At 41.1% G+C, this 27,216-nt stretch overlaps 1 protein-coding gene across 16 annotated transcripts in view; it reads left to right on the forward strand.

Annotated features, from left to right (window-relative positions):
* DGKG (diacylglycerol kinase gamma) overlaps positions 1 to 27,216 on the forward strand; it is a 157,246-nt gene that overhangs the window by 12,670 nt on the left and 117,360 nt on the right. For 15 of the 16 annotated variants that reach the window (XM_044004932.1, XM_044004940.1, XM_044004946.1 and 12 more), the window contains exons 2-5: positions 15,106 to 15,498; positions 16,762 to 16,838; positions 24,555 to 24,720; positions 26,604 to 26,813. In XM_044004932.1, the coding sequence (XP_043860867.1) occupies positions 15,432 to 15,498; positions 16,762 to 16,838; positions 24,555 to 24,720; positions 26,604 to 26,813 (520 nt within the window). In that variant the 5' untranslated portion in view covers positions 15,106 to 15,431. Of the gene's footprint in view, positions 1 to 15,105; positions 15,499 to 16,761; positions 16,839 to 24,554; positions 24,721 to 26,550; positions 26,814 to 27,216 lie in introns of those variants that run through there. The other variant, XM_044004949.1, reaches the window with a different exon arrangement.

A 27,216-nucleotide genomic window follows, 5' to 3' on the forward strand; every position in this document is an offset into this window, starting at 1 on the left:
TATTCTAGGAGGGGCAGCACACCTTGCACACAAAGCACAGTGCCTACCACTTAGTGAAGTGCCCGGCATTGCTCAATCAATGCTTGTTGAGTTGACCAGAGCTTTGGTCTCAGGCTAAAGAATTTTCAGAAATGGAAAGGACCTTAGAGCTTATCTAGACCATCCCCTCAGTTTGCAGATGAGGTCAAGTGATTTCTCCAAGCTTACATAGCCAGTTATTTGGAGTTCTCTGTAATTTCCCTAGGAAGCAAGTCTGTTTTCATTTCTCTATGATGCCCTCCACCAGCTGTCTCTTCCCTCCCTCCCTTCAGATGGGCATTTAGATAGGACCATGACTACACCTGAATGAAGGGAATGGTCCTACTAAATTCCCCCCAAATCCCATATGTTTTGGTAAATGCTTTTATCAGTGATTTAGATGAAGGCAGAAATGTCCTGCTTATGAAATGCACAGGTAAAATGAAGCCTGGAAAGAGAAATATGTTGGATGTCAGAATCAGGATGTGGACCAGATCTTGACAGGCTGTACTGATGGCTGCATCTAATGAGGTGAAATTTATTAGCAATAAATGTAGTTCTAAAGGTGGATTTCAAAAAATCAAGTGTAAGATGGTGAAGGCAAGGTGAGAAAATGATGTAGAAACTGAGGTCTCTTAATTGCAGTAGACTATAAGTTCAATCAACCAACAAGCATTAATTAATCTCCTACTATGTGCCCAGTATTAGGTATACAGATATAATAGTGAGATATTCTATTGAGGGAGCCAACACACACAAACCAATGGACAAGCATTTATTAAGCACCTACTATGTGTCAGTCATTAGAGCTACAAATACAAAACTGAGATATTCTACTGGGAGAGACAACACACAAACCAGTGAACAAACATTAATTAAGTGCCTATTATATGCCAGGCATCGGACTTACAAATACAAAAGTGAGACATTCTACTGAGGGAGACAGATAAACACACATAAGCCAATGAACAAGCATTTATTAAGCACCTACTATCTGCTAGTCACTGAACTAGGGATTGGGGTACAAATACAAAAACTGAGCCAGCCCCTGCTTTCAAAGAGCTTACATTTGTTGGGGGATAAAATATCTACATAAATGAACATGTATGAAGTAACTACTGTATGCCAAGTACTATTGGATACAAAGACAAAAATGAAGGCAGTCCCTGCCCTCAAGCAACTTATGTTTTATTGAGAGAAATGTGTTTATGTGTATATACCTACTATAAGCAACATATAAGTATGTTTACAAGTATGCCAAATGTAAGCAAAATAAATACTAGGCAATTTGAGGGGGATGCTAGGAGGGAAGAAGAGGGATCAAGAAGGGTGTAGCTCTGATGGCAACTATGGGCTATTCTAAGAGGCAGAGGTGGGGAGAGAACTCATGCCGGACAAGGCAGACAAGACACAAAGATGGAGGATGGAAGGTCATGTGTGGGGAGCAGCAAAAGGGCCATTTTGGGCTGAAGCATAGAGTGGGAGAAGGGGAGTGAGCTATAATAACACAGGACAGGTAGACTGAAGCCATATCATACAAAAGGTTTTACACCTTTGTGGTGGTGGGACTTAATCCTGGAGGTCTGTGGGGTCATAGATTTAAAGCCAGAAGGGAATTGAGAGGCCATCTGGTCCAACCTGATAGGCACTGAAGTCTATTCTGCAGGGGAGTGTGACAGTCAAAACTGAACTTTAGGAAAATCATTTGTTCAGCTGTGTGGAGGATTGGTTAGAGTAAAGAGAGACTTGGGGCAGGGAGAACAGTTAGGAGGCTAGTGTTATATTATAATTATCATATAAGAATTATTATAATATATTATAAGTCATCGGAGCAAGAGGTGATAGGAACCTAAACAAGGGTGGTGGTAGTAATCGAGTGGAAAGAAGAGGATGTTAGTGTTGTGCAGGTAAAATCAATAAGACTTGGCAACTATTTGGAAATGGGATGTGAAGGAGTGTGAGAAGTAAAGAATGGCTCTTAGGTAGAGAACCTGGTGATGGTAGAGGATGAGGATGATGGTAGCCTCAAGAGAAGGGGGGAAATTCAGAAGAAGAGGGGAGGGCGTTGGGGGAAAAGATAGTTCTATTTTCAGTGGGTTGATCTTAACATGTCTTAAGAACATACAACAATGAGGGGATTGGCAGTCAGGAGAAAGATGTGGGCTGGATACAGAGATCTAGTAGCTGTCAGCAAAGAGGTAATAATGACATCCATGGAACTGATAAGATCACCAAATATCAACAGAAAGAGGAAGAAGGGCCAGGACAGAGGCTTAGGGGCACCCACTTTTAGGGTGAAATGAAGCCAAACAAATTTGAGTCAAAATAAGCCGAATGATGTAGCTAACTTAAAAAACTGATCTTAGGGGGCAGCTAGGTGGCGCAGTGGATAGAGCATGGCCCAGGATTCAGGAGAACCTGAGTTCAAATCTGACCTCAGATCTTGACACTTACTAGCTGTGTGACCTTGGGGCAAGTCACTTAACCCTCATTGACCCGCAAAAAAAAAAAAAAAAAGAAAAAAAAAAGAAAAGAAAAAAAGAAAAACAAAACCTGATCTTAGTTTGCTTCAGTAGAATTATTGTGTTGAGAACAATGTAGGTGATAGAACCACTGTGTTACTGCTTGCATTCATTTCTGTGTGTTCCTTAAAAAGGGACACTGACAAATTGGAATCAGGATGGTGGAGAACTAGATGTCAAATGAGAGGTACTGGAAGGCACTCAGTATGACTAGCCTAGAGAAAAGAAGACTTAGGAGCAGTCTGACAACTGTCTTTAAATGGTTTCAAGGTTGACATGTGGAAGAATGATTAGGTCCACTTTGTGTAATCCCCACAGTCAAAATGAGGAGAATGAACAGAATGAAATAAACCGAGTCAGGAAAATCACATACACCATGACCACAATATTGTAAATGGAAAGAAAAGCCACAAAACAATGGGACAGTGTTACAGAATTGTTAAGATCAAGCTTGGCTCCAAAGACTAGAACTAAGAAGCTGCTCCTCCCACTTTCCTTGCAGGAAAGGATGGGGGGAGTTGTCTCCCAGTGGGAAGCATCGCATAGAAATCAGATTTGTTTATGTGTTTCTGGTTTTGTTTTCTTCCTCTATTTTTAAAAAAAAAATTCTTTGTGGGGGCAGCCAGGTGGTACAGTGGGTAAAGCATGGGCCCTGGACTCAGGAGGATCTGAGTTCAAATCTGACCTCAGACACTTGACACTTACTGTGTGACCCTGGGCAAGTCACTTAACCCTCATTGCCCCACCCCCCAAAAAAATCTTTGTTATGAGATGGCTGACTGGGAAGGAAAAGGGAAGAAAGACAAGGGGAAATCTAGTCAATATAAAAACAACAGATTATCAGTAAAAATATGTTTCAAGAGACAAATATGCCAAAAGGGCATACCTATGGACATTAAACAGCTTGGGTGGATTCTGCTGGCAAGCTTTAATAACTTTAAACTGCTCTAAGATTTGGGGGACATTCTGTATTCCTAGGAAATCAAGTAGAGGGGAAATATATACCTTATTTTACAACGTGATGTGACTTGCCCTCTTCCACAAAATGGACTGGGCAGATTTACACAATGCAGGACCAGGGAATGACAGGTGCTGCACCTCCTCTTTTAGAAAATGTAGAAAAATTGTAATTATCTTCAGACCATCACAGAAATCACTTTACATTCAATTACCTCCCAAGTGCAGTCAGAGACATAAGAAACCTCTCCCTTCATACTCATGTGTACCAGATAAAATGGACTCCTTGATGCTCTTGGAATACCACGTCTCATCTCCTTCCTCTGTGCTTTTGCCTAAGCCATTCCCACCACCTGAAATTCCATGTTTCTTTTGAGCTACTGTGATTCTGCTTTGCTCATAGAGCACAGCACTTCCTTTGGCCACTGTGCTGGGCAGTCCTGTGCCAGTGTCTCCCATGTCTCACAATCAGCTCCAAAGTTCTTCTGAGAGACCATGAGAATGTCCTTGTATAGCTTTTTCTGATTTGCATGTGAGCACTTGCCTTGTATGAGTTCTCGTAAAATAGTCTTTTAGGCGAACATATGTTTGGCATTTGGTCTCTGTGCCTAACCCATCAGAATTGCTCTCTCTGAAGTAGAGTTTGGATGCTTGGCAGTTCAGCTCAAGAGAGGACCTTAGTGTCTGGTACCTTATCCTTCCAGGTGACCATCAGAATCTTCCTAAGACAATTCAAATAGAAGCAGTTCAGTCTCCTGGCATGATAATAATTGTAAAGTGCTTAGCACAGTGCCTGGCACATAGTAGGTACTATATAAACGTTTGTCATAATAATAATTTATTATATTTGTAATAATATGTATAATTTAGAATAATTATTAATATTATTATTAGAGAGGAAGTGACTTGCCCAAGGTCATACCAGTAGTAAGCATCAAATTTGGGATATGAACCCATAGCAGAAACAATCTCCTTTCCACTGTATGCCTGCCTTTTATCTGTGTCCTTCATCCATTGCCAATAAGTCTGTTCCTTGAGGGGAAGGAATGTATTGCATTCATCTTTGACTCTTCAGAGTCTAGCAGGTACTTTATATTTCATAAATGCAGAAGTAAATTCTTCACAGGCTCTGAGGATCGTGTCCCTAAATCTGGAAGGGACCCCAGAGACCATCTAGTCTCACCCCTCATCTTACAGGGCAGGAAACTGAGGTCTGGAGAGAGGACATGTCTTTCCCCAGGTCATATTAGTAGTAAGTGAAGGAGACAGGATTTGGGTTTTGGGCGGGTGTCTTGTGGGGAGAGGGCAATGGGGGTTAAGTGACTTGCCCATGGTCACACAGCTAGTAAGTGACAAGTGTCTGAGGCCAGATTTGAACTCGGGTCCTCCTGAATCCCAGGCTGGTGCTTTATCCACTCCGCCACCTAGCTGCCCCAGGAGACAGGATTTGAATCTAGATCCTCTAGCCCAGAGTTATGTTCTTTAGACATCATTTAATTCAGCCCACTCATTTTACTAATGAAGAAACTGAAACCCCAAGAAGGAACTCACCCATAATGCCCCAGGAGCAAGGGAAAGAGCCAGGGCTGGGATCTGCACCTTCTAATTGCTAATCAAAAGCTCTGTCCACAGCCCCACGCTGTGCTCTGGCCTCTAGGAACAGAAGAATATTAACATGCAAGGCATGTCTCTCCATCGTCACAAAGGTTCAGCAGTCAAGTGAACTGGTATGTGGCAGCAGCCAAAGTCGGAATGAGCGAGCATCTTTGAGTTCCTCTCAGGCTTCCGTCCATCACACTGCCCCGGTCTTCTCCCATCACTCATAAGCTATTTATAAAATTTGGGAGGAGGCATAGGAACTGAAACCTACCCCAGATTTATGCCTTTTCCACAAATTAATATTTTTATAGCAGCAAGAAGGAAATGAAGACAGGATGGCATTTGTGCCAGGGAGAAATTAGCTGTGACTAGCTCATTCAGACATCCTGAGACAGCTGATCTGCTTGAATGTTTCTTTGATGAATTCACTGAGCCTCGGGGTTTTTTTTTTTCTTTTTTTACTCACTCCTTGAACACTGTCATTTGCCTGGAACAAAGTTTGTCCTGGTACAAATTAAATGGAACCACAGAATGTTACAGCAGGAGGGAGCCTTTGAAATGATCTGGTTCAACCTCTCCTCCCCTTCCAACTTTACATTGAGGAAACAGGTCCAGATGAGGGAATTGATTGACCAAGGTTACCAGCTGGTTTCTGGCAGCTGCCTTCTACAGAGGCTGCATAGGATGGTGGGAAGAACATCAGACTAGAAGTCAGGAAAGGCCTGACTTCAAATCCCACCTTTGACACTCTCAAGCTTTGTGACTTTGGGCAAAATGCTTTACCTACGTGAGCCTCAGTTTCCTCATCTGTAAAATGAAGATGATAATGGACATTGAGAGGCAGAATGGAGTAGGGTTTCTAGAAATGAGATGGGAGTGCATTCCAGTAATGTCAGACTCCCAATACAAAAGCAGGAAGATGGAGTACCATGTGTGAAGTCAATTTGGTTGAGAGTGTGTAAAGGGGAGTAATATATAATAAGACTGAAAAGAAAACTTGAGCACAAGTTGTGAAGGACATTAAATTAAAGGCTAAACAGAGTTATTTGTATTTGTCCCTAGGGGTAGTAGGAAACTCCCAGAGTTTATTAGAGAGGGAAACACGGTCAGACCTACACTTGAAGAAAATCACTTTGGCAACTTCATGGAGGGTGGTTTGCTGTTGGGAGAAACTAGAGGCAGAGAGACTAGTAAGAGGCCATTGCAATGGTTCAGGTGTGAGGCAATGAAGACTTGAATAAGGTAGCTGCAATAGATGTTGTGCCCAGGCACTATAAGACTATTCCTATGTCTTTCTAAAGCAAGTAATCCTATAATTTTTCTGCTCAGCAGCCTTTTGTTCATTCTCATTTCCTACAGGGGAAAAAAGTCCACATTTTCCACCTTGTCATTCGAGGCTCTGCACAATCCAACCTCAGCCTACCTTCTCAGCCTTCTCTATCAACAATTCCCCCAACACACCCTTTCTCAGACATACTGATCTGGTCACTACTTCATGAACAATCTTTTCTTTCTTTTTAAAAGAAGTTCTTATTGATATTCTCTGTCACGTCATCATAGTATCCCATGTTTCCCTCCCCCTCCCCTTCCCAGAGAGCCATGCCATATGACAAATAGTAATATTTTTAGAGAGAGAAAAAAATGTCAGCACAATTACTCAATGTATTGAAAAAGTCCAAAAACGTGTGATGTGTAACACCTGTGGACCTCACATCTCCATGAAAGGGTAGATTGGGGCTATCTTCTTGTATGTCTTCATTTGAATGCTGCTTGGTCCTTATAATTTTGTTATATTTATTTTTGGTGCATCATTGTTCTTTCCATTTACATTGTTATAGTCATCATGTGTATTGTTTTCTTGGCTCTCCTGACTTCACGCCATATCAGTTAATAGATATCTTCCCATGCTTCTCTATGTTGGTCACACACATCATTTCTCATAGTGCAGTGATATATTTCATTATATTTATGTGCCACAATTTGTTTAGCCATTCCCCAATTTATGGGTATCCTACTTTGTTTCTAACTCTTAGCTATCACAAAAAGTGCTGATATAGATATTTTGGAGTTTGGGGAATTTTACTTTATTGTGTCTTGGTTTCTCTAGCTTCCATTTGTTCAGTCCTAATTTTTAGGCAATTATTTTCATCAGAGAGCTTTTGTATCTCCTTTTCCATTTGGCTTTTCAAGCTGTTGACTTTTTTCTCATGTCTTTCCTGCATCACTCTCATTTCTCTTTCCATTTTGTACTCTACCTCTCTAACTTTATCTTCAAAGTCCTTTTTGAGCACCTCTATTGTCTGAGACCAAATTGCATTTTTCTTGGAAGCTTTAGATATTGGGGCCCTGACGTTGTCATCCTCCTCTGAGGGTGCACCGTGATCTTCCTTGTCACTAAAGAAACTTTCTATGGTCCTTACCTTTCTCTGTCTGCTCATGTTGTCTTTCTTTTACTTGACTTTTAGCTCCTTAAACTGGGGCACTGTTCCCAGGCTGCACTGTCCCAAGCTTCAGGGGGTCCCAGGTGGTATGATTTAAGGAGCATCAGGTTCTTCACTCACCTGGCCTGTTCCCTGGTCTGTAAATAACCCCAGGCCAACTAGCTAATCAACCAGACAGCAAAACTTTGTGTGCTGTGGTTGTCAGGTTCAAGGAACCTGTGCCCTTCCCCCACCTGGACCACAGCTACTCAAGCCTACTTTCTGGTTTCCAGCAGGGGTGAAAAACCCAAGTTCTGCCTCAGCGCCAGCAGAGACCCCTGTAGTCCCCTCCCCTTGCCAAGGGCTCAGCCCTCTCACCAGACTATGAGCTTAGTTCCACACGACACTGGCCTGCAGCTGATTCAGAGGCTCTGGAGGTCTCTTTTTCTTGCAAGGCCTTCCTGGAACTGAATCTTTGTCAGTGTGACTGCGAGATCGGACTCCATTCCTGTCTCAGTACAGCAGCTCCCTCCTTCCAACCTTCCAAGCTGTCCTTTGTTGGAAACTTATCTCAACATGTTCTTCTGTGGATTTTGCTGCTCCAGGAATTGTCCTATGCCATTATTTGGAAGTTTTGGGGAGCAATCATGTCATGAGTTCGAGAGCTCACTGCCTTTCCTCCACCCTCTTGGCTCCACTAGAATTTTACTTTCTTTGTTTTTTTCAGAACTGATTTTATTTGGGTAGGTAACTGACTGAGGAAATCTCATTTGCAACAAAGATGGAATTCACAGTATGATGTTACATTCACACTTTTAAAATATATCTGTATGGATAGGAATTTGTAAATAGATGTACTTTCCAAGGTCTGGTTTCCTTTCCCTTGTCCTGCCCCCCCCCCCCAACCAAAAAAACAAACAAAAAAACCAGCCCCAAATCCAGCCAGGCCAACCTGTCCAAAACAATTTTTAAATTAAAAGACTGATAATACCAGTTAAACCAAAAAAGTCTGACAACAGCATCATGTATCACTGGAGAATGTTACTGAAGGGAAGAGATTAAACAATCAGTTGTTGCTTCTCCTAAGGAAGATAAGACAGCAGAACCACCACCATCTAAAATCCTCAAAACTGAGAACACACACCCCAAAATACTACTTGTACATCCTCCTCCAGAATGTTAGCCAACCCTCACAGCTTCAGTTTCAATGGGAGAGGGGCAAGTAGATCAGCACAGTGGAGGTTGGAGATCTACCAAAAATCCAGGTCCCTCTTCCTAGTCATCCCGTCCCAGTATATCAGCCACCTCTTCTTCCGCCAGTTACATCACTGAAATGGCAACTACAAATTCCTACATGTCGGGAGAGGACTTTAGATGATACTGGATTATTTAAAACTTATTTTTCAGTAGAAGTAGATTTTTAAAAGGAAATTTGATCCTTACAGATACCTATTCAGCCAGTATAGCTGGTTCATATGTTCACTAGTGTGATGTCCATTCCTGTATTTCAAATGCATGTGAATGGCCTGCCAAGTACATGACTGCTATTGTTCTGACCTCAGGTTCCCGTCGTCATGACAATGTAGTACACAAGCTGTCATTTACACATGTTTGTGCCATTTGAACCAACTTTTGAATTTTCTTTTTATCACCTTTGAGTTGTTTGGCATATTTGAGGAGGAATTGGTAGGGATGTTCCACTTGCAAATCATACTTTATGGTCTGCAATAAGATCCTTTCCAGAACCATGACCTCTTCCTTTGGGTCGTCTCCAAACTGACCAAGCAATACATCATTTGATAAGCCATGAGCTGTTTTGATAATATCTTTACATTTTTTAGGAGTTTCTTCTATTTTCCCTGCCAAAAGATGGCATACTTCTATCACATATGTTGGGAATTCTTTAAAGGAACGAAACATATATATGCGATGAAAATCAATTATTATAGTAGCTAGGGTATCATAGTGTAGTCCCAAACATGTTCCTACATCAAAGATGAACCTGGCACCTTCTCAGTGGTATGGGGCTTCCGTAGCTAGATCCATTTCTTCCAACTATGAAAGTGGATGAGCCAAGTCTTTTTATCCCAGTACCAGCATGGTTTGGGGTGGTCCAGGTTTGCTGAAGTTATTGAAGGACTGGAAATTTCTTTATTCTCCTTCATTTATTGAAGGAAACTTCTTCTTCAAAAGGTTGCCTAAGAAAGTTAGAATCCTGCCACTTCACAAACTTCTACTTGGAGACATCTCTCACTGCTGATTGCCATTTTGGATATGGGGTGCTAGGGAATGGATGTCGTTACTGGAACTTTTTCTTACTGGTGGTTTCCTTGAGGAATAAGCCTATTTCAAAGGGAATGGATGTTTTAGTCAATTTATCTACTTAATTCCAAATTGCTTTCCAAAATGGTTGTCCCATTTCACAGCTTCACCAACAGTGTATTGGTATACTTATCTTTCCACAACTCCTCCAACATTGACTGTTACCATTTTTGTCATCTTTACAAATTTGCAGGGCATCAGCTAAAACCTCATGGTTGTTTTGGTTTGCAATTCTCATTTAAGATTTAAAGCATTTTTCATGTGGTTGTGAATATAGTTCTTGTGAGAGCTATTTGTTCGTATCCTTTGGCCATTTATTTATTGGGAAATGTCCATTAGTCATATATATATATATATATATATATATATATATGTATATATATGTATGTATGTGTGTATGTGTGTATGTATGTATGTATATATATATATATGGCAATTGGGGTTAAGTGACTTGACCAGGGTCACACCACACAGCTAGTAAGTGTCAAGTGTCTGAGGCCGGATTTGAACTCAGGTACTCCTGACTCCAGGGCCGGTGCTCTATCTACTGTGCCACCTAGCTGCCCCTAGTCTTATATATTTTTATTGTTTACATTTCTTAGATACCACACCCTGAAAAGAGAAATTGAAAACAAACATTTTCCCCATTAGACTACTTCCCTTCTCATTCTAGATGTAATAATGTTGCCTGCACAGAAGCTTTTCAGCTTCAAATAATTAATTATCCATTTTATCTTTTATAATTGCTTCTTGAAAAATAAAATAATGCCATAGGACAATTCCTGGAGCAGTATAATTGCTTCTTTCTGGATAAAGCACTGACCCTGGATTCAGGAGGACCTGAATTCAAATCTGGTCTTAGACACTTGACACATACTAGCTGTGTGACCCTGGGCAAGTCACTTAACCCTCATTGTCCCACAAAAAAATTTTAAATAATTGCTTCTAGAAATTAGAACACAAAGTTTTTTTTTAAATTCATGACAGAGTGTAAAAAAAGATGTATAAGAATGTATAAAAGATGTATAAGAAATCGATTCAAATTCAAAAGAATAAGAATTATTTCCCAATTTATAAATGTTAAGAGTATATGAATAATCAGTTTTCAAAGAAAAAAATACAAGCTATCAAAAGACTTAATTGTGTTCCAACTCACTAATAATGACAATATTACTAATACAAACAACCTTCACCCTCATTAAGCTGGCAAAATTGATAAAGAGGGGGACGATGACAATAGAAATACTAATACTAGGCCTGTTTCAATTTGCAATGTGGCTAATATGAAAATAATGTCTTTCATGACTTTACTTGTATGATTGACATACTGCTTGTCTACTCAGTGGGTGGATGGGAGAAGAGGATTTGGAACTCAATGTTCAAAAAAATAAATGTTGAAAATAAAAAATAAATAAATAATTGCTTCTTTCTCTTCTTTGGTTAAGAATACATCTCCTATTCGTATCTTTAAGAGGTATATGATCTATTTTTCTTCTCATTTTTAATATAGTATGATCTTTAATTTAGAGCCATGTATCCATTTAAAATGTATGGTGGAATGGAGTATAAAATGTTGGTCCAAGCTTAATTTCTGCTAGCAAAAAAATCTTCAAATCTACTTGTGGTCTTTCTTTTGGGAATACCCTTTCCCTTCCTCTTACTTTCCATTCCTTTGATGTTTGTGCAGACTGCAAAGCCCAGCTTAAGGCCCCCTCTTCTTCATTAGGCCTGACCTGTCCTTCTTTTCCATGGTAATTGCTCCTTCCTTGAAATTCTTACAGCTTGTCTTCCCTGTGCCAATCCCACCACATATCCTACACATCAGAAAGATACTACATCCAGGGGTCTTTGCTAGACACTGAGGATATAATAAGAAAAATGAGATAATCTCTGCCTTCAAGGTTTTTCATTTCTATCCATCAATCAAAAATTGCATTTCCACTGAAGGATATATGTCCCTCAGCAAATTCCTAGTAATCTGAAGAGCAATAGAGAACTAGAGACTGAAGAAAGGGAGACGTTCAGAAAATGTTTTGGTGACATTTTATCCGTCCATTCCCTCTCCTTCATTGTATGGCTAAACTCCCATAGGTTCATGCTCCACTATGCAGTTAAATTAATTTTCCCAAAGCACAGGTCTGACCCTCCCCCCCCCCTCTCTCTCACACACACACACACACACACACACACACACACACACACACACACACACACACACCCTTACTCAATAAATTCCAGTGGCTCCCAATCACTTTCAAGATCAAATATAAAATCATATGACATTCAAAGCTCTTCATAACCTGATCCCCTCATACTTTTCCCATCTTCCACCTTCCTCCCCATCACCTACTCTATGATCCAATAACACTGGCCACCATGCCATTGCTTGTACAAGGCATTCATCTCTGGGCTCCCAGCATTATCACTGGCTGCCCCACATGCTTGGAACTCTCTCTCCTCAGCTCCACTTCCTAGATTTCCTGGCTTCCCTCAAATCCCAGCTAAAACCTCACCTCCTTTCCTTTCCTTGTGCCCATAATGCCACTGTCTTCCCTCTGTCATTTGCCTTCTTTTTATCCTGGATTTATCATGTTTGTATACAGTTATTTTCAATTTGTCTCCCCCATTAGACTGAACTTGAGAGCAGAAATTGTCTTTCGCCTTTCTTTATATCCTGGAGGTCACTCAGCATAGTGCCTGTACACAGTAGGCATTTAATAAATGTTTATCGACTGATTAATTTGACCTGAGCTGATCCCTGAAGGAAAATAAAGATTCCAAGAGGAATGAATAGAGAGTCATTGAAAGCATAGGGGATGAGCTGTGCCAAGATAGGATGACAATGTCAGATAATGAGCTGGTGCTCCAGTTTGACTGGAAGGGAGAGTGTGGAAAGAGAATCAAATGTAATCAACGGGCACTCATTAGGCACCTCTTTGTGCCAGGCACTGCACTAGGTACTGAGGGGTCAAAGACAAAAATAAGATGGTTCCTGGCCTCCAGAAGCTTATATTCTTTTTTTTTTTTTTTTTTTTTGCAGGGCAATGAGGGTTAAGTGACTTGCCCAGGGTCACACAGCTAGTAAGTGTCAAGTGTCTGAGGCCAGATTTGAACTCAGGTACTCCTGAATCCAGGGCCGGTGCTTTACCACTGCGCCATCTAGCTGCCCCCGAGAAGCTTATATTCTAAGAGTAATGAAGAGAAGTGTCAGATGATGTCGAGTTTCAAATGCTAGGCTGGGAAATCTCTATTAACCCAGGGATTATATGCTGATTATTATTATTATTATTTAAAAGATAAGCACATTATTACCACATTTAATTAATAATCTTATTATTAAACATTTAATAATTATAATGACAATGACTAGCATTTAAATAGCACTTCGAGGTTTGCATAGCACAATGTATGTAATTTTATTTGCTCCTCACAGCAGCCCAGTGAGGTGGGTGCTGCTGTTTACAGGCAAGGAGACTGAGACAAGGAAGTGAAATGACTTGCCCATAGTTATGTACATAATTCAGAGTGTGGAGCAGGATCGGAACCCAAGTGTTTCTGAGTCCCATGCAGGACTCTATCCACCACACCACCTAATAACAGGCTGTAGAGGAGCCTGACTTGGGTTGGCACAGTTTGCCTCTGGGCTCTGAGAGTCCGCCAAGCTCTTTAGAGAGGGGTAAAACACAGTTCTTTCATCCAATGCAAGAAACCCTTCTAATGGATGAACAAGCATCTGGTAAGGGTGTATACTGTGCCAAGTACTGTGCTAAATCCTAGAGATAGAAACGGAAAATCAGGACCAGCCCTCCTGTCAAGGAGCTCACATTCTAATGGAGACATTCCATATCAGAGAGTCCAAATGCAGAGGGGATGGAAGGGGTCCTTTAGGGTCAGCAGCAGAACAAATGCAAGGGCCAGGGTGTGGGGGGGGTCTTTACAGGATAGATGGCAATGCCCAGGGGTCTGAAGAGCATGGCATCTGGGCATTTGGTGTGGCCCAATGGTCTTCTATGTTCCTGACTTCTTGTTGATCAGTGACATGTAAATAGTCATGGTTGTATTGCTCCTGTTGTGAGAGAAGACTGGCATCTGGGCAGGGTGCAGGTAGGACTTCCTCAGAACTTGTCATCAGGACCAGAGCCCCAAAGGATGAGCCACTGGTAACCCAAATAAATGAATCATTAATGGTAGAGTTTCATGGATCCATATAGAGATATTTGCACCCCTCAAATCATATCACACGTTACTCTACCTATCCTGTGGGTGCCGACTCTTCAAGTCTCCAATGGTTTCATCCCCGCAGGGCCCCCTGTAATCTCCTATGGCCCACATCCCCCCCTAAAAATTAGCCTCTTTTTAGCCTTCTGTAATCATATAGGCTACAGTTTGAAGGTATGTCACTGCTTACATCCAGGTTCTGTCTCTCAGTACCTATGTTACCTTAGGGAAGTCACTTCACTTCTGGGCCTTGGTCTCCCCCTCTGTAAAATGAGGAGATTGGACTAAAATGGCTTTCAAAGTCCCTTCCAGCACCAGGCCTTGGATTCTATGATCATCTAAAACTCTCTCATCATCCCTGGAAGTTCTGATCCTTATTTTAGAAGGACTGTCCCATATAAGACCTGCCTTTATTGCTTTTGTTAGGAAGTCATTGGGCCTCTTTTGTGGGGGAAGCAGAAACATACATTGGAAAGGACAATGGGCTTAGAGTCAGAGGACTTAGGTTCAAATCTCAGCTCTGTCTCTTACCTCTTGGGTAAAATTAAATAATTCACTTCATGGCCACAGGCCTTAGTTTCTGCATCTTCAAAATGAAATGGTCAGATCAGGTGACCAAAAAGGTCTCTTCCAGCTCCAAATTGAAGACCCTACAGGTGGATGCTCTGTTTTGTTCTTTTTCTTTTAAAATCCTCATACGGGCAGCTAGGTGGCGCAGTGGATAAAACACCAGCCCTAGATTCAGAAGGACCTGAGTTCAAATCCAACCTCAGAAACCAAACACTAGCTGGGCAAGTCGCTTAACCCTCATTGCCCTGGGGGGGAAAAAGAAAGAAAAGAGAAGTAATGTATATTTTTTTTAAATCCTCGTAACAAGAAATGGCTCCCTGGCAAGGGAAGAGGAGGTGGGGCAAGTTTGGAAATAAAAGCAATGCAAAAATAATAGGTATCAATCAAAACAGAACTCAAAAAAGTAAGCAACTGAAATAAAAAAGAAGGAAGCAGACAAATCACTGTGTGACTCTAATTTACTTCTTCCTTCCTCTTAGCCAAGAAAGAGCCAAGATTCGAGGTCCTTAGTGGAGTGTTTGCAGAGTTCTTCCATGGAATTTACCTTGACTATGGCTAGAAAGATGGTACCTTTGGAATAGCAGAGGCCCTGACCTGTAGTCTGGTGGTGGGCTGAGAGATGCCCCTTGCAGCTGATATCAAGGAGAAGTAATGGAAGTCACAGGACCTAGATTACAGCACTCACTGCATTAGAGCAATGAATGCCGACGAGGCTTAAGGTCGAAGGAGCAACTTGAGGCCCAGCACTCTGTCCGACTCCATTCCCACAGTGGCCACTCAGAATCTTCAAGGATTTACCTGAAAGATGAGTGATGGGCTGTGGATCTCCCTCAGTCCCAAGGAATTTAATCAACTCCAGAAATATTCAGAATGTGAGTATCCTGATTAAACCATTAAGGAGAGAGTTATCGCTTGTTTTGAGGAAGGTTGTCATTAGAAAAGAAAGCAGGGCAGAGAGACATGGGTGGTGGAGGGGATCGAGGGCCGGCTTTGCAGACGGTCACTTCTTAGATTGAGTCCGGTCTCTGACACATAGACCACAGACAAGTCATGTCCTGTCTCATGGTCCCAGAGAAATTCTCAGGGACAGTGAGTTACAGAGGAGATGCCTCATCCTTGGTGGGACTGCCCCCAGCGGATCAAGGGGCAGCTTGCATCTCAATGTGGAAGAAAAGACCTGCTCACGATCAGAGCCCTCCCCAAGTGGAAGAGACTCCAGAGAAAGGGGGATGATAGCTTTGGAGCCAGAAGGGACTCAGAAAACATCCCATCCAACCCCAGCCCCTGATCATTTTACAGAGGAGGAAACTGAGTGTTCTTTTCTCTACTGTGCTGCCTCCAACAAAAGATTCCCTCCTTGACCCAAAGCTGGGTGGCTGTCTGAGCTGCTGTGGGGAGCTCCCTCCTTTCGGTCCATCCTCTGAGGGGCTTCAGGATTCGGAAATGACCTCAGCACAGGGAACTTCTATTTGTTCAACAAAACAAAATAAAGCAACGTTTTAAAATAGATTCTTCCTTTCTGTTCAAATGTCCATTCCTTTCTGGTAACATTTTTATTTTAATGTCATGGGCACGGAAAGATCCTGGGCCAGAGGTCCCTAACTCTTTTCATTTCGTGGAAATTTAACTATCAAAATATTTTTTAAGAGTGCAGAGACTTCAGATTAAGAACCCTGGTCCTAGTGGGACCAGGAGTTATTATGGTTGGATCCAACCAATCAACAAATGAGCATTTATTAAGTTCCTACTCTGTGCCGGCCATTGTGCCAAGCGCTGGGAAAATGGAGACCAGAATGACCCACGCCTTGTTTTTCAGAGAACTCCTGATTCTTTCAATACATAGTTATTAAACATCTGCTATATGCCGGGCATTGCACTAAGTGCTGGAGATCCAAATGCAAAAGTGAGACAATCCCCATTTATTTATCTAGCTATTCTGGTTTGTTATCTCAGGGAACTGGCATTCTATCTTGAGAAGCTGGTGTTCTTTTGGAAGAAATAACATTTGCACATATAGAGATCTAAAGAAAGGAATCTTGGAGTAGAGGTGCTAGCAGCCAAAAGGCTCCAAGGATTGGGACTCCTGCTCTCTTTTTCTTAATAATTTCCCAAATCAATGGTTCTTATCTCCCTAGATTCTACCAAGAAGTTAAAAGATGTCTTGGAAGACTTTTATGGGACCGAGCAGGAAGAAAAGTATGATCCGGAACAGGTAAGAAGCTTTTGATCAGATTTTTTAAATAAAACTATTTTTTTCAGTCCAGATTCGTGATTTGATTAATGTAGAGAACTCCCAGAATAGAAATTCCATCCACCAATATGGTCACAGATCAACGAGCCAGATAGTGTTGGTGGGTCATTTAGAACATTTAAAAGGCAAATTTCTTCCCATCTCCCCCTGTGTATGTGAGGCTACAAGGAAGGCAGGTATCTGTAGTTCTAGGGGGTGGGAGAGGCAGAACAGTAAGTACTTGGAGCATCAGGAAGTGGTCTCAAGGCTGGATATATTATCGGGTGGTTCATGAAATGGTTTTCCGAGCTAGGAAGATAAAAGCTGGAAGCAGTAGTCATTGTTATAGTTGTAGCTCCCTCTCAGGGTTTTGGGGGTACCCTGAGAGATTTGGTACATCTCTTTTCTAATGCCATTGGTCTTGCTCCCTCTCCCATTATTAGGTACCAGTGTAACTAGCAACTCCCCTCTCCCATTATTAGCTACCAGTGTAACTAGCATCCCAGTTCCATTTAGCCACTAAGGCAAGTTCCTTTAATTATATAGCAAGAACAAAAGTACAAACATTTGCCCCCAACATTTTGGGCTCACACTCCCTGTATCCCATCACAGTCTCTAGTAAAAACTGGACTTGCTCTTTGCTCAGTTATTATATAGTGTTGATCCCACCAAGCTCATGTCCAAATTCAGCCAAATCTCTGCCAGGGGAATCCCTGTTTCAGCTGTCCCTAGGCTGGGTCCCAAAGGCACTCCTTGCTCCTCAGGGTATCTATCATTGCTGGGCTGGCTGCAAGGCCTTCCAGAATCCCAGAGCCTCAGCTCTCTTGATTCATAAGGTCGGAGTCTCCGGACTTATCTTCTTAACCTAAAAGGAGAGGACAAACATCAAAACAAAAGGAGGGAGGCCAATCTCCACGTGGAGGACCACATGTTGGCTTCAGAGGGGTGAGATTATCTGAGGCTTCTAAGGCATCGTCTCTCACTAGAGGCCATCAGTGAGGAGTTCAACCGAGAGAGAACAGCCAGAGAAAATCAGTGGTTGAGGTTCTGGTCCCTAACCTTTTGAAGGCCTCCCCCTAGTTCCAGCGGCATAGCCAATTGAAAAGGTTCCTCCTTACCCCATAGCAAGCAGAGCAGAATGAGTAACAGAGTGTTTACACATGCTCAAGTGTCTTTAAGAAGCATCTCTTCCATCATCATCACAACTCTCCTGGAAGCAGGCTCTTCGGCCTCTTCACCTGGGGAGATATCCTCAGGCACTTGGTGTTCCAACCATTGCCCACTGCACTTATATCTGCCTCTCAGCAACTTTCATCCATGGCCTAGAGCATAGAGGTGTGCCTCCCTCTAAGGAGGGATTCTGAACCTGGGGTCTGTAAACTTAAAAAAAAAAATTATAACAACATTTCCATTTAACTGGTTTCTCTTGTAATCTTGTGTGTTTAATTTTATGCATTTGGAAACATGATTTCTAAGATGTCACTAGGCTGCCCGAGGGGTCCATGACACAAACAAGGAGAAGAACCTTAGCTACAGAGTTATGCTGAACAAATCCATCCTTCCTCCTTCTGACACCCTTGTAATACCTGAAGAGCTTAAGTCTTCTCTTCCCAGGCCAACCATACCCAGTTCTTTCATCTTTCTAACCATGGATCTACCCCAGCTTCCTACAATGCTACCTATGTAAAAAATATAATCACAGCAACAAAATTCAAAAACAAAAACAGGACTGGACTTGGAGCCAGGAAGACCTCAGTTCAAATTCTGCCTCAGACCATTACTAGCTACATGACCCAGTCAGGTCACAACCTCTCTGGGCCGAAGTTTTTTCATATGTAAAATGGGGGAGAGGGAAGACAAGTCGATGGGTTTTTTCCCTTTTTGGTTCTATATCAATGATTTTATAAAAAGAGATAAAAAAGGGACATGGAAGTAATATAGGATGTTATCATTTTTTTTAGTAATAACATACATTTTTACAAATTTTCAATAACTTTGAGCTTATAGCTTTATGTATGATTTTTAAAATATATTTGAATAATTATTACTAAATTTAGAATTGTAAGGTATGTTGTTTTTTCCTGGCAAAGGGAAGTAAGCTAGTGTCTGAGGCTGGATTTGAACTCATGAAAATGAGTCTTCCTGTTTCCAAGCCCTTTACTCTATCTACCACAACACCTAACTGCCCCGGAGGTTATAGATATGAGCCTAAACTTGGGATTCTTCAGCATTTTTGTCAGTCTGGTGAAACCTATAGACTCCTCAGAATCTTGTTAAATTCATAAAATAAAATACCTTGGATTACAAAGGAAACCAATTTTATTGAAATACACTTATCAATTTTAAAAATTAAGTTCATAAACTCCAGGTTAAGAACCCTAGGTAAAGAGACCCATTTGGCTCAATAGGGAGCTGGTCAAGATATGCATTTAAAAGGGTATGTTCAAGAGATGAAAGCAGAGGAAATAACTGGGGATGGATCCCCAAAGTGACTTTATCCTGTTAGAGCAGGTTTGAAGAACTGAACAGTAATGTGCACTGAGATCTACACCAAGCTCCAAAATGCCTTTCTAAAGCTCTCTCCAAGATAGATGGAAGATCCAAGAAAGAGATGGAGCCTCTGCTTGGAATGGATCGAAAGAGGACAAAGAAACAGGAGAAGTGGAAATACTCAATTCCTTTGCTTCTGCTTTCTTTACAAAGTGGTGGGGGGTGGGGTGTATTCAGACTAGGAAAAGTAGAGCAAAATGATTAGTGACAATTCAAAAAGGAAAGGAAAGGAAACACCAAACTAGCTATGCTCCAGGAATTGTCATCTTGTCCAAATGGCAAAAATCTCAGTGGGATGAAATGTTGACTTTTGTATGTGACTGGGGAGCCACCATCAGGGATTTCAGAGAATCACGGTGCTAAGTGAGAGGTGCTCGTGGGCTGGAAGGGTGAAAATATTGCTCCTGTCTTCTAAAAAAGAATTTCTTCAACTAGATGCCAATGCTCTTGGTTTCAAGTCTTGAAAAAATTCTAAAGTGGGTTCATTAAAGGGATTGCCTAAAAGGGTCCAGATAAGGAGACAGTGATTTCAAAGAGTCAGCATGGGTCCTTTAAGATTGAGTCACCCAAAGAAATCAAAGTTATCTATAGTCATATGAAAAAATGCTCTAAATCCCTATTGATCAGAGAAATGCAAATTAAAACAACTCTAAGGTATCATCTCACACCTATCATAGTAGCAAATATAAGAAAAAAGGAAAATGTTGGATGTTGGAGGGCATGTGGGAAACCTGGGACACTAATCCACTGTTGGTGGAGTTGTGAACAGATCCAACCATTCTGGGAAATAATTTGGAATTATTCTCATAGGGCAATAGAATTATGCATACCCTTTGATCCCGCAATACCACTACTAGGTTTATATCCCAAAGACATCCCCCCCCAAAAAAAGGGGAAATGTATGGTTCAATCTTCATTCAGATTTCAGTTCTTTTTCTGCATGTGGAGAGCATATTCCACTATTAGTCTTTTGATATTGTCTTGGATCATTGTATTGTTGAGAAGAGTTAGGACTATCACAATTGATCATAGCACAATGTTGCCGCTACTGTGTAAAATATTCTCCTGGTTCTGTTCACTTCACTCAGCATCAGTTCACTTAAGTCTTTCCAGTATTTTCTGAAATCTGCCTGCTCATCATTTCTTATAGATCAATAGTATTCCATTACTCATATACTGCAACTTGTCCAGCTGTTCCCCAATTTATGGACATCCCCTCATTTTCCACTTCTTTGCCACCACAAAGAGAACTACTATAAATATTTTTGTACATGTGGGTCCTTTTCCCTTTTTATGATGTCTTTAAGGAATAAACATTTTTACTTAAAGTTTTGAGTTCCAATTCCCTCCCTACTCCTCTTTCCTCCCCCCACCCCTTCCACCCTCCCTGAGACTGTAAGTAATCAGATATAGGATTCAGTTAGCTTTTGTGCCTTTCTAAAGAGTTGTTTTCTTCAGTGGATTTTTATACATCCTTTTCCATTTTTTTGAGCTTCCTTTACCAAAATGTTGACTCTTTTTTTCAATATTATTTAAGATTTCAAGGGTCTCTTATTTGTTTTTTTAAATCCTTTTGAAATTTTTCAGGAGTTCTTTTGGGGCCTGAGACCAATTCATATGTCTCTTTGAGGCTTCACATGTAGGTTTTTTGACCCTGTTGTCTTCTTTCAAGTTTGTGTTTTGATCTTATCTGTTTCTTTCTATGGGTTTTTTGGCGGGGGGTGGGGGGGGAGTGCTCATTTTCAGCCTGTTTTTGTGACTTTTAAGGTTGAACTCTATTCCTCAGGTACAGGACCACAGCCCCAAGCTTCTTTAGCTAGGAACAAGGAGCCTGGCCACTGGCCTGCTGCACTAGGATCTTTGGGCCTGGACATTCACCTGCTATGCTGGGGCCTCTGGGGCTGGCAGATTGCCTGCTGTGTGGGGGCTGGATGCCTCATGACTGTCCCCTTGTGCCACTGGTTGGGAATGTGGGGCCACTGTTGCTGATCTGTGCTGGGGCTAGGGACCTCCTCCTGGCTTGCCCAGACTCTGACTACACTGGACTGCTCTCCCCTTTTACCTAAACGAGACAGACCTTTCCTGCAGTCCTTCTAAGTTATCTTGGTCTGTAAAATTATTTCACCCTATCCTTTTGTAAGCTCTCCTGTTCCAGGATTCATTTTGAGGGATGATTTAAAGTTGTTTGGAGAGGAATTTGGGAGAGTTCAGGCAGGTTCCTGCTTTTTCTTTGCCATCTTGGCACTATCCTGAAGTATTGCTATGACATCCTAATTCCACCCTCTACATGGCTTCCAAAGTGGTTTTATTTTTTTGTATGTTTGTTTTAAGCAATTTTCCTAAAATCCAAGTCCGATCCTATCACTCCCCCATCAATAAATCCTAATAGCAGGAGGCAGCCAGGTGGTACAGTAGATAAAGCACCAGCCCTGGATTCAGGAGGACCTGAGTTCAAATTTGGCCTCACACACTTGACACTTACTAGCTGTGTGACCCTGGTCAAGTCACTTAATCCTCTTTGCCCTGCAAAAAAAAATCCTAATAGCTCTATATTGCTTCTAGGACTAAATATAAACCCATCTGACAACTCTTCACAACCAGCCTTATTATACATTGCTACTTTTCACTCACTCTACTATAGCCAAACTGAAATTTGCTCACATTCTATACACTCCAGCTTCCATCTCCATACTTTTTCCCTGGTTATTCCCCATCCCTGAAATGGACTCACCGCCTCACTTCTTTCTTCTCCTTCTCCTTCTCCTTCTTCCTTCTTCCTTCTTCCTTCTTCCTTCTTCTTCCTTCTTCCTTCTTCTTCCTTCTTCCTTCTTCCTTCTTCCTTCTTCCTTCTTCCTTTTTCTTTCTTCTTCTTCTTCTTTTACATTTAGAATTTTATTTTTGCAAATTACATGTAAAATACAAATTTTGACATCAATTTTTTTAAAACTTTGTGCTCCAAATTCTCTTCCTCCCTCCCTCTCCACCCCACCCCAAGAACTCAAGTAATTCAATATAAGCTATAAATGAGCAGTCATGTAAACATTTCCACCTTAGCCAGGTTGTGAAAGAAAACAGACAAAAATAAAACTTCAGATAAAGGAACTAAAAAAAAATTATGGTCCAATCTGTATTCAGATACCATAAGTTCTTTCTCTATAGATGGATTGCATTTTTCATAAGACCTTCAGAGTTATCTTGGATCATTGCATTGCTGAAAATAACCATCATTCACAGCAGATCATCTCACAATATTGCTGTTATTTTGCATAAAGTACATTTCACTTTGCATCAGCTCATGCAGGTCTTTTCAAGTCTTTCTGATAGCATCCTGCTCATCATTTTTTATAGTAAACTACATTTATATAATACTTCAAAGAGAGAGAGTTCCTTACAATAAATTCATGAGGATAATTATTGCAACAACAGTAATAGATAACATCACTTCTTTCTTCTTAATCTCCAGTTTTCTTGGAAGTTCAGCTCAAATGTTTCCTTCTACATAAAGGCTTTCCTGATCCCCACTCCATCCCCAGATGTTAGTGGCCTCCTCAAAAATATCCTCAGATTTCTTTTATATATATTTTGAATCTACCTATATATGTACATTTGTCTTCCCCAGTCAAATATAAGCTCCCTGTGGACAAGGACTGTTTCACTTTTGTCTTTGTCTCCATTAGATTATAAACCACATGAGAATAGGAAGCATCTTTTATTTCTTTTTGTTTCCACAGTGTCTGGCTTAATGAATACTTACTGACTGACTGGCATAGCACTATTAAGCACCTGGTACATAATGAGCATTTGATAAGTGTTTGTTAATTGATTAATTGGGTATTTCTCTTTTTTCTGTGTAATAACTAAGCTAGTAAATCAGAGAAATATCATGGACTTAGAACATCTAGATTTCAGCAGTGCCTTTTGAAAATCTCACAATATCCTTGTGGACAAAAACAGAAATATATTTCCTAGATAGTGGTATAATTGAATGGATTGGGTTGAATAACCAAACCAAAATAATGGAGTTTGTTGAGAAGAAGGGGTGACATGGTCAGACCTATACTTGTTTTCCCTGACATCTATAACCTGCTTTCAAGGATCCCAAATGTCCCTTATCTATGTTATGACCATATCATTTCTTTTATAAAAACTTCCTCTATCCTCCATTCCATTTCAATCCCATATGTCTCGCATGACTCCCACCCCTTCCCTCTTTTTCCCAGACTCATCTCTCCTTTCCATATTTATGTTCTACCTTTCACTCTTTTTTCTTTTGTATCCATCTTTTTTCGTGTACATAGATCATGGATACAAAATTGGAAGGCGCTTCAAAGGTCATCCAGTCAAGCCTCCTTTAAGGAAACAAGCCCTGGTCTGACCATGTCACCTCCCTACTTAATAAGGTCAACTGGCTCCCTAATGCCTTCAAGATCAAATGGCTTTTAAAGCCCTTTGTAACCCAGCCTCTTCCTACCTTTCCAGTAATCTTATACCTCACTCCCTTTTGCATACTCTATGTTCTAGTGACATTGGTCTTCTGCCTGGCTGTTCCCTCTCCATCTACAGGTTCCATACATTTTCCCTGACTGTCCCCCATGGCTGGAATTCCCTCTCTCCTCATCACCACCTCCTGACTTCCCTGGCTTCCTTCCAAGTGTCAGCTCAAATATCACTTTCTTCAAGAGGTTGTCCCCTTTAATTCTAGTGCCTTCCCCTGAGGTTAACTCCTATTTACATTAGCTCTTGTACGTACATAAATACACATTGTCTTTCCCGCTAGAATATGAGCTCCTCCAGGGAAACTGGTTTTGCCCTTTTTTTTTTCTTTCCTGAGCTTAGCACAGTGCCTGGCTCACAGTAAGCACTTAATAAATGTCAATTGATTCACATGACTTGCCAAAAGTCACACAAGTAATAAATGGTAAAACCAGGATTTGAAGTCACATCATCTTACTACAAACCAACCATCCTTTCCATTAGATGACTGGCATTTTCCCTCTTCTTTCCTCTTCTACATATTTGATCCTTTCCCCTATTCTAACCCCTTTATTTCCCCTTATGCCCTTTCCTCTGTCTTTCTTCCTCCCCGCTTCATCTCCTCTTCCCCCATTTTTAACAATAATAGCCCTTCTTCTTCTCCTCTCTCCTCAGCCCATCGACTATGAAGGATTCAAGGTCTTCATGACAACTTACCTGGATGAGGAAATCCCTGAGGACCTCTGTAAGCATCTTTTTCTGTCCTTCACAAGCAAGAACTTGAAGGGGCCCTCTACACTAAAGACAAGAAGTTCCAGTGCCTCCCAAGACAACACTCACGGTAAACACCTTTGAGGGTCCCTGGCTCCTTATTCCCCTACCAGAGGCCAGCAGGAGATAAGATCTTAGCCATATCTTTCTCTTACTGTGGCACAAAGCCCTGAGATGGCACTCCCCAAAAAGAAAGCATGGCCTTCAACACACCCTTCCTTTACCTAGAGTAGTGCTAGGGTAAACTGCATGTCTTTCAATGGAGGTGAGGAAGTCTTCTCCCCACATGGAAGGTAAATCAGTGTGGTCAGAGCAGATGGAGGCAGGAATAGTGTTAGAGAAGCCAAACTGAGGGAAGAGAGGGATCCCTGAGCCTTTCCAAGCAAAGTAAGTTCTTTCAGTCAGTCAACAAGCTAGAGTGAGTTAAAATGGTACAAGGAACACTGAAGGAAATTAAGAGGGGAGGTAGAAACATAGCCCCTGCCTTTAAGGGGAAGACACAGTCAACCTAAGTCCAAATGGCAGAGATAGGTAAACATGGACACAACACAACCCATCTACCCAGACTCATCCAACTGTATTAAGTTTTTGAGGCAGAGAAGATGGCCCTGGGCAAGGTTAGAGTGTGGATATTGACCTATTGAGGTCACTTTGACACCTCACTTTGCTTCTTCCTTGTCAACCTCCTCATGACATTGAAAGACCTAGGTCTATAGCAGTGATGGACGCAGGTTTTATTCAAGGACCTTTTATCATCTGGTTGTTAATAAAGGATAATAAACCAGATGCAAGCTTCTCCGCTGAAACAGAAGAAGTTGTAACAGGTAAGGGGCTACCAAGGGTGTCTTTGAGATATAGAGATATACAGATAGAGACACAGGGTATTCCAAAAGTTTTAGTGAAGTTTTGAACATTAAAACTTACTTAAGGTTGTTAAAGTTTAAAATTGCATTAAGAATACATGCATACATAATACACAGAGAGAGAGAGAGAGAGAGAGAGAGAGAGAGAGAGAGAGAGATTAGTGTGTGTATTATGGGAAATAGTAGCCTAAATTTGACTTAATTCTAATCAGTGCTATCTGATAATTGCATCCTTCAGGGGATTGGACCTGTGATCTCTTTGCTATAGGTTATTCCCAAGTAAAGAAACCACATCAATCAATGCAGACCCACACCTGTTCTGCAATTTCTATACTTAATATTCCCTGGGGGATGGAGGGTGCAGACCTGTACTGATGAAGGGAGTTTTCTCACTTGGGAGTTCCTTAAAACAATGAAATTACAGGTCTAGGACCCCCAAACCAGTATTAGAGATATAAATATTGATGTTGATATCTATATAAATATTGAAATAGATTATACAGATTTAGGTATGAACAGATATAGGTATGTATAGGTAAAGTCGCGTTGCCTGTTTAACAACAAGCTTTCCAAAAACAAATGACACATTTTAAATTCAATCTGCATTATTAGTATTTTCTTCATCACTTTAAGTCTAGACAATCAACAAAACAATAAATCGAGCCTTTATTTTTAACTTTTGTTGATTTCCTGAGATATAAAGGCTCCCACTGAAAATTTCACAATCAGTTCTCAAGAGCTGGTATGAGTGGACTCCAGTACACCCTTGAGTGTAGGCAAAGATATAAATAAAGATGTAGCTATAGATATAGATATAGATATAGCTATAGCTATAGATATAGATATATCTGAATGATTCATACATACAAATCTGTGTAAGCACGTATGTATAGTGGGTATGTCATCAATCCCCTTGGGATATACCAGTTCCTTGAGGAAAAGAGGTTCATCTGAATTATTATGTACTTTTTCCCTAGAACTTAGCATGGTGCCCTGCACAAAGCAGGCTCTTGATAAATGCTTCCTGACTTCTCCAGGATACTCAACAAATCCTTGGAGAATAACTGATCCTACTCCTTCCCTGGTGCAGATGTCAATGGGAAGCCAGCATTCCGTGGCTCCAGGACACATGTTGCCAAGTCTCAGAAGGTCACAGGCACTGTACCCAAAGAGAGTGAGCAGATCACTTCTTTACCTTCGGAGACCAAAAGCAGAGCCACCAACTTGGACAAAAAATACCGGGGCAAAACCGTGTCTTTCTCTATGGATAAAAGCCCCTTGCCCCTTCTTCAGGCTAAGAGTGAGTATGTGGTGGTGGTGGGGTTTTTAAAAACATTTTTATTTAAAATTTTGAGTTCCAAATTCCATCCCTCCCTTCCCTTCCTCCTTCCTGAAATGATAAACAATCAGATATAGTTATTATACACATGCAAATATGTAAAACATTTCCATATTAGTCATTTTGTACAAGTTGACTCAAATAAAAGGGGAAAAAAAGGAAGAAAGTGGAAAATAGCATGCTGCAGTGTTTATTCAATCAATATCAGTTCTTTCTCTAGAGGCTGATAGTATACTTCATCATCAATCCTTGGAAATTGTCTTGGATCATCACATTGCTAAGCATAGCTAAGTCATTCACAATTCACAAATAATATTGCTATTACTTTGTACAACATTCTCCTGGTTCTGTTCACTTCACTACG

This window comes from Dromiciops gliroides, chromosome 4 (assembly GCF_019393635.1).
Source record: "Dromiciops gliroides isolate mDroGli1 chromosome 4, mDroGli1.pri, whole genome shotgun sequence".
In the NCBI taxonomy this organism is placed as follows: domain Eukaryota; kingdom Metazoa; phylum Chordata; class Mammalia; order Microbiotheria; family Microbiotheriidae; genus Dromiciops; species Dromiciops gliroides.